An 8,718-nucleotide genomic window follows, 5' to 3' on the forward strand; every position below is an offset into this window, starting at 1 on the left:
AGAATTCTATCACCATCAGACTGCCAAGCAAGCATAATAAGAGAATTAATTTTTAGGTTTGCAAAATCATAATTTCTATTATATTTCCAAATTCTTACAGATGTGTAGTTTACGGCTTCTATTCTAAACTAAGAATGAACCCAAAATATAAAAACTAATAGCAAATCCATGAGGCTTGTGTCAACAGGCTACATTTGATTTACCTCATTAACTTCACAAGCTGCATTTTCCTGATATAAACAGAAATCTTTAAAAATTCATACAGAATATAAAGAAACTTTTAGAAAAGCAGGCTAACAAACCTCAAAGTCTCATCCTCCAAATACAGCATCAGTTGTATAAACTGAGTTCATCATCTCATCTACACATTTTGATTCAATGTTGTTACTCCAACCACACATTAGAGAGGTAGGAAAAGCACACGACACAGCCAACCGCATTTGGAATGGCTTGGAATAGAATGCTACTGTGTCAAAGGACACTCTGTATTAGGCAGTGTGTGTACAAGGAAACAGGCTCCTGGAGCTCTGGAGGTGTCCTTCCAAAGCTAGGTTAAACTGCTGCTCCAGCTCCCCAAAGATTCACTTGACAATCATACTAGGCCTAAGGGTCCAGAATGTTCAAAGGGGAAAAAAATGTTTATAAAAACCTTCTGTGGGTTTTTTTGTTTTGTTTTTGTTTGTTTGTTTGTTTGTTTTTTGGATTTGGTGTTTTTCAAGACAGGGTTTCTCTGTATAGCCCTGGCTGTCCTGGAACTCACTCTGTAGACCAGGCTGGCCTCAAACTCAGAAATCCACCTGCCTCTGCCTCCCAGAGTGATGGGATTACAGGCGTGAGCCACCACCCCCCAACTTGCTTATGTGTTTTAAACTCTAAATTACCATTTTTATTTTACACAGTCAGCAATACCCGATGTCAGAGATGACATAAGTAAATACACTATTACACTACTCTAATTGTTATGGGTGGTATAGTAGAAGGTATCATAATCTAGTCTAAGAAGTGGGGCTATCCTTATCTTACAAAAGAAAAATAATGGAAATTTTCTTTAAATTAGTAAACAATATCAAAGAAAACTTTCTTAAATTACTTATCCAATATTATCAAGCAAATAAATATGGATAATTTTAACTAAATGAAAACATTTTCAATTCCATAACTTAAAGTATTTCTAATTTCTTAATTTTTTATAGTTTGAGAATTTCATTCATACATGTAATATATTTCAACAGTTATTTTTTTTTTCATTCATTATTTAGTGACTATCTTCTTAAGCCAGGCACCAAAAGTAAACCAATTACATCACAAGAAGGGAACAGCCGAGGACTAGGGATGTGGCTCTGTCCTAAATATGTGTGAGGACTTGGAACCCATCTCTAGCTTGAAAAGAAGAAGAAAAGGAGAAGAAAAAAGGAGAAACACAAATTCTATTACACATTTTGTCTTATATTTTGAAACTGGAACTTACTATGTAGTCCTGGCTAGCCTAGGAGTCACAATGTAGACCATCTGGGCCTCAAATTTGCAGGAATCCTCTTGCCTCTGCCTCTTGAATGATATGATTACAGGTACAGATCACTATGCCCTGTTCTTCTAAAGCTTTAAAGGAAAATATGAAGGCCAGGAGATGATTCAGTTGGGTAAGTGCCTGTGGTGCTGCAGTATTCACTTGTAACCTCAGTGCTTTGGGAGAGGGGAAGAGTTGGAGACAGTCAGAGACTATGGCAAAAGGATTGATTATTAATACATGTTCCAGGCTAGCCTGTCTCAAAACAAACAAAATAAAAGTGAACCTGTATTAGTTATTTTGCTGTTGCTCTGATAAAATACCACAAGACATACAGTTTTAGAAGAGAGAGTTTGTGTTTACTGTTCCAGAGAGTAGAGAGGCCATCATGGCAGGTAAGCACAGCAATAAGCAGCAGAAGTAGGAAGCTGAAATATCACCTCTTTAACAACAAGCACAAAGCAGAGAAGTGAACTGTTAGTGGGCACCAGGACTTAAACTCTCAAAGCCCATCCCCAGTGCTGTACTTCCAGCAGGCTGACCTCTTAACCCTCCCCAAACAGCACCAGCACCTGGGGATCAAGGGTTCAAATGTCTGCGCCTATGGAAGACATTTCTCAGTCAAACCACTAAAACTCCAAAATCAAGCAACAGAATGAGAAACATGGAAGAGGGAAGAGGAGGTGGGGAGACAGGGAAGGAGGAATCTGGGAAATGAGGGTTTGGGAATTTCTAACATTTGAGTAACAGATGCCTAGACTCTACCCAGTGTTCCCCACCCAATCTCAGCTACATTTGGTGTGAGACCTGATCAAATTACTAGCTTCAGGTATATACTATCACAATCAGAAAAACTCCATCAGCCTCAGCACTAGTTAAAGTCTAAGGAAACTGGGGTAATCATGGGTAATTTCACTGGTAATAGGAACAGCACAGATCCTCTAAAACTTCCTAGAAATCTTGAACCAGCCTGTCTGCTCCATGAAGTGATGTCAGAAAGAGCTGCCAGCACTGCATCTAAGACTTCATGATGATAAAAAGAATGAAGCCTGAAGACTTTGCAATTAAATGCTTAGAACTCAATTTGAAAATCAAGCATTCTGTTTTTAGAACAAAGAAACAAAGTTAATCACCGTATGATATTTCCCAAAGTTATCTATACCAACAAATATCACTGGGATAGGAATCTAAAAGCAGGTCAAATATATCACCTACAACTCAAAAGAAAGCTAGCAGGTCAAGTTGAAAAACTGCATTTAGTTAAGAATTTTTTGGGCTGGAGAGATAGCTCAGCGGTTAAGAGCACTAACTGCTCTCCCAGAGGTCCTGAGTTCAATTCCTAGCAACCATATAGTGGATCATAACCATCTGTAATGTGATCTGATGCCCTCTTCTAGTGTGTCTGAAGACAGCTACAGTGTACTCATATAAATAAAATAAATCTTAAAGAAAAAAAAGTACTCCCTCTTTCTCTCTTTTTCTCTCTCCCTTCTTTTTTTTTTTTTTTTAACTATAAAGTGCTGAGATTAATTTAGTTTAGAGAAAGTCAAGAGGGATATGCTGAAAAATCCATGAAGAGGTAGTTAACAACAAAATTCCTGCTACAAACAATTGGGGTAAATGTTTCTAACTGTGCTGGATAGTTTTATGTCAACTTGACACAAGCTAAAGTCATCTTAGAGGAGGAACTTCAATTAAAAAAACATCTCCATAAAACCAGGCTTTAAGCAAGCCTGTACAGCATTTTCTTAGTGATTGATGGGAGACAGCCCAGCCATCCCTAGGCTGGTGGTCAAGGGTTCTATAAGAAAGCAGACTGAGCAAGCCACGAGGAGCAAGCCAGCAAGTAGTACTCCTCAGTGGCTCCTGCCTCCAGGTTCCTGCCCTGCTTGAGTTCCCATCCTGGTTTCCTTTGATGATGAACTGGGATGTGGAAGCATATGCCGAATAAACCCTTTTAACTCCCCAAGTTGCTTTGATCATGGTGTTTCATCACAGTAACAGCAATTCTAAGACACTAACTTTAGGAAAATATCGAAAACACAGAAAACTCTCTTTTGAATAATTATTTCTTATAAACACTTAAAATAACCTTCTTCACCAGTTAACCTTCTTCAGTTAATTTTTTAAGACAAAAAATACTTAAAGCAACCCTTTTCACATGAATACAGTTAATGGGTTTATATGCAATGTTTTACTTCCACTTTAAAGTGCCTAATGGAAAGAACACAAAACAGAATCTTCTAAACACTGCCTTCCTTCTCAAATTCTTTAGATTACCTAAATAAATTACCATTTCAATTCTATAATGACTCTGGGCAAGGTGGCATAGGCTTGTAATCCATCCCTCTGGATGAAGGCAGGAAGACTGTGAGTTTGAGGTCAAAAAAAGCTACACAGTTCAACTGAGGCCAGCTTGAACAAAATGGTAAGGTCTCACCTCAAAAGAAAAAAAATCAATTCTACAAATGTCTGAAAAATATCCTAAGCTCATCTCCAGCTCAAGAAACAGATGAAGCAAGCCCACAAGACTCTGCTTAGAAGGGACCATCCTCAGAGTGAACAACAACAGAAAGGCAACAGTTCCTAACCATCTTTTCTAATGGGGTAACCATGAAAGACAATTATAGAAACTATTTATGACTTCTTTGTCAAAAGTATCTCCTATAATGAAGTGCCTCTATGACTAACCACTCCTGGGCCTTATACACTGGTTGCTCTAGAAGTTGCCTCTTGGAAATAGGTAGTTGCCAATGTCTGTGCCTTTGTTTGTTTGTTTGCTGTTGTTTTTGTTTTTTTGAGACAGTTTGTCTATGTAGCCCTGGGTGTCCTGGAACTCACTCTGTAGACCAGGCTGGCCTCAAACTTAGAAATCTGCCTGCCTCTGCCTCTGCCTCCCAAGAGCTGGAATTAAAGGTATACAGCACCACTGCCAGGCTCACTTTGTGTGATTTAACAATTTAAAGGGGGGAGGCAGAGGCAGGTAGATTTCTGAGTTCGAGGCCAGCCTGGTTTACAGAGTGAGTTCCGGGACATCCAGGACTACACAGAGAACCCCTGTCTCGAAAAGCCAAACAAACAAACAAACAAACAAACAAATAAACAAAACAAAACAATTTAAGGGGCTGGAGAAACAGCTCAGAGGTTAAGAGCTCTAGCAGTTCTTCCAGAGAACTCAGGTTTGATTCCTATCACCTACACAACAGCTAACAACTATCTGTAACTCCAGTTCTGTTAAATTTATGCCATTTTCAGAAGGCACAGCATGCACATGAAGACAAAACAAACATACGCATAAAATACATATTTTCTAAAAAGTGACTTAACAATATAAGCTGACTAGCATGTGAACTTATGCACGCACGCACAAACACACATAAATTTTGGTCAGTTTAAGCTGACTACTGCATATACACAGACAATTTCAATCACTCCAAACTCTGGTCACATAAAAACAATGCTAGCCAACACCTTAGGCAAATGCAAATTAAAACAACTCAATAGTACTATATACCCCATAATAGTTATAGCCAAAAGACTAAAATATTATTAGGGGCCAGTGAGATGGCTCAGAGGTTAAAGGTATTTGTCACACAAGCCGAGTGACCTGAGATTCATTCCCAGAATTCATGTAAAGGTAAAAGCACACGGTTGCCCCCCTCACTGTGGTACATATATGCCTCTCACACACAAACACACAACAAGAAATAACATTTAAATTAAATTTCTAACTTATTAAGATAGGTATGTTTAAATGTTTTATCACAATAAAAATGTATTACCTTTTTAAAGGATAATTGAAAGTACTGAAGAGATTTGTCATAAAAGTAACCTTAATATATTGCTACTGGGACTATAAAACACGTTATTTTTGAAGAAGTTTGGGAACTTTTTAAAAAGTTAAATAAAACTCTGCACATGAGCCAGCAGCTCTACTGCTCAGTATCTATACCCAGAAGAAACAAAAATTATTTCTAATTAAAGATTTATACACAAATATTCACCCATAATTGCTCAAGTATCCTCTATCTGATGAGTGAATAAACAAATCATGAGGCTGGGCAGATGATCAAATGGTTAAAGTGCTTGCCCAGAAAGTGTGAGGATTGGGAGTTCAGATCCCCAGACACCCACAGAAATGCCAGCTGGGCATTCCCTGTCACCTGTTAGTCCAGTTCCATTAAGGCAGAGCAAGACGGCTACCGGAGTAAGCTGGGTAGCAAGATCAGAAACATAGGAAGCTCTGGGTTTGACTAAGAGACTCTGTCTTAATAAGTTACATGAAAGGTCAATCCAAGAGGATTCTCAACAATAAATTCAGCACCCACACACATGCAAAAGTATAAATACACAACGGGGGGAGGGGGGGAGAGAGAGAGAGAGAGAGAGGAGAGAGAGAGAGAGAGAGAGAGAGAGAGAGAGAGAGAGAGAGAGAGACAGAGACAAAAGATGTGCTATATCCATACAATAAATCACCTACTCAAAGGATGGATGGAACTACTAAAAAGGCAACATAGTAGATACATCTCAGAAACATTATTGTGGGTAAAAAGAAGCCATGCATGTGGCTATAGAAGTTATAATCACATTTATAAGAAATGTTCAAAAAACCAAAATATAACGAAAGAAAGCAGACCAAATTGTACTTGGGTGAAGGGGGGGTTAAGGTAAGGACTAAGGAAAAGGAGGGAGCACAAGAGAAAGTGTAGGTTGACGGAATGAATGGTTGTGAAGGGTCAGTGGAATGGTGAGTATAAACTGTGTCCATCTGAAAGTCCTCTTGGGACTGTAACCTTCCATGTATTTATCTTTTATTGTATTTTAATTATAGATCAAGGAAGCTTTTTAAAAGCTGGATTAATTAGCTCTCAAGTCACTAGGTATATAATTCAGATTTCTCATTTTCTCACACTACACTTGTACACATCTTATATTCAAAGCAAGCCTTCATGATGAACTGCAGGTATTGGGCTTTCAGACTGGAAAAAGGATTATAAAGTCATCTCTGCATTGCTACTTGCTCTATCTCAGGAGGTTACTGTGAACTGATGGGAAAGTTCTTTGGCAGCAGTAAAGTATTACACAACCATATAGAACACTTACTCAAAAAGTAGATTTTGTTCACTTTAACAAATTGAGACTTGTAATCCTGGCTACCCAAAGTCAGTCTTTGTACAGAAATAGAAACAGTTGTCTATTCAAATGTTATCTTTTAAATCTCTCTCCAGAGGCCTGGGTCTCTAGATTTCCTAGGTGTCTTGGTGTATTATCTGGTGTTATCTGCACTTTCGTTTTTCAAAGGGAAAACAAATGTCAGATGACTATGGCACAAGACATTTACTTCCCATTACGAAGAAAAGCCAATACCATGGAAATTCTTTTGTTAAGCGTGTTTCCAAAACGGTAACTGATCTTTTTCTCCCATTAAATATCAGTTAAATTGGTTGCCATTTAATATTCAATCCCACACATTGTTTCCTGATGTGATCTGTATTATTGATAGGGTGGATAATTTGAAGAATATTAAAGCCTATAAGACTTTATAAGTAGTGCAATCATCTGATACTTGGGCTTGCTGCAAAACTTGACACTGCTTCCCTTTTACTATTACTGTACAACTGAGTGCTCGGCTATACAGCCAAGTTTGTTTGATATGTGACATTTGGCCTAGTTACATGTGCAAGTTTCCACAGCGCATTATGGAAGACACAACAATATTTTCTTCAAGTACAATTCCACGGCTGAATTTAACCACTGAGCTAAGCTTCTATATATCTGACAATTATAAGAAGTTACTGTTCCAGCAACAGGTACTGCAATCAGAAATAAACAAAGCCTCCAATAACACACACACACAGAGAGAGACACACACACACTCACACAGCGCTACCGTTTTCCATTTGCAAGAAACTCCTTTTCAGTAACAGGTGTAAGAAGGGAAAGAAAATTCGACAGCAAGTACTAACGCGAGTCCTCCTCGAGTCCGGTCAGTAGTAACCCTAACCACTTCGGTTTCGCATTTCTCCTTCGATAACACTAAGGTCGCTCGGCACGATAACTGCACAGCTCCAATTTTAGTTTCCAAGAAGCCTGACAGACCGGCAGCTTGCCCACTCGCTCCTCCAGCCTCCTCGGTGCTCCGCAGGTTGGCCGAAAGCGCGGCAGTCTGCACAAAGCCACCCGAGGGCTGCCGATCACAGGGAGACAGCAGCTCCCGGCTCGGCCCCGGAGGCCTGCGGTGAGGTCGCAGCCCGGGCAGCGTGCGGACCGCCAGCCTCTCGAGGCTGCCGTGCCGGGGCTGGGGACGCGGCGCGTGGCGCGGGCGGGGCAGAAACAGTCCAGGGAAGAGGGCAGGGGACCGCACGCCCCGCCCGAGGCCGCGACCCCTCGGGGGCCCGCGACGCCTTACCTGAAAGCGCAGTCCGGGTCGCGGGCGTCTCGTCCCGGCGCGCCTAACCCGCTCCGCTTGCTGAAAAGCTTCTGGAACAGGGTGGGGGCCATGCTGGCCTCCGCCAGACCGGGGTCGCTCGGCTAGGAGCTCGCCGGAGGCCCCCCCGCTCCTACCGCCGCCCCGCCACCCCCATGGGCGCCTCAGTCATATGACAGAAATTAGTCACTTCAAACGGCCACGGCGCGCGGGGCGGAGCGCGAGATTGAGGTCGCGGGGATTGGCTGGCGAGGAGCCGCATCACGTGGCAGCAAGCTGAGCGGGGGGCGGGGCGGGGGTGGGGAGGCGGGGCCGCCTGCCATTGGCCGGCCAATGGGTCAGTCACGCGGCCTCTCACGGGGCGGGGCGTGCGAGGGCGCGCGCGGCTAGGTGGCAGGGAAGAGCCTCCAGGACCCAGGCCCGCCTCTGGCCCTCCCAAGCTGCTAGGGCTCAAGGAGGAGACCTAGGTCTGTGACTGGAGGCGCGGTTTCAATTGACACCGCATTTAGTCTCTAGGAAGATCTAGCGACTGGAGGCTCAGGCTGGATCTCCTTGGTAACCAACAAAATCACAAGCAAAACCAAGGGAGGCAAGCAGCTGTAAAAAAAAAAAAAAAAAAAAAAAAAAAAAAGGCATCTACCTAAAAATATCTAACCCTTTATGCTAAGTATTTAGAACTTGAAAGACTGCGGTTAGAGAGCTCGGTAGTTAGAGGCCCTGGGTTTGATATTCCTCACCAAACAAGAAGTTTAGCAAAATGTCTAAGAGCGACAAGAATCAGAAC

The 8,718-nt window shown here is 41.7% G+C and overlaps 1 protein-coding gene across 2 annotated transcripts in view; it reads right to left on the reverse strand.

Moving 5' to 3' along the window:
• Positions 1-8,115, reverse strand: part of Fnip1 (folliculin interacting protein 1) — a 76,525-nt gene extending 68,410 nt beyond the window's left edge. For both annotated transcript variants that reach the window (XM_052195337.1, XM_052195336.1), the window contains exon 1: positions 7,917-8,115. In XM_052195337.1, coding sequence (XP_052051297.1) covers positions 7,917-8,008 — 92 coding nt within the window. In that variant the 5' untranslated portion in view covers positions 8,009-8,115. The remainder of the gene's footprint in view (positions 1-7,916) is intronic.
• Positions 8,116-8,718: the final 603 nt, after the last annotated feature.

Source organism: Apodemus sylvaticus, chromosome 10, assembly GCF_947179515.1.
Source record: "Apodemus sylvaticus chromosome 10, mApoSyl1.1, whole genome shotgun sequence".
Taxonomy (NCBI): Eukaryota; Metazoa; Chordata; class Mammalia; order Rodentia; family Muridae; genus Apodemus; species Apodemus sylvaticus.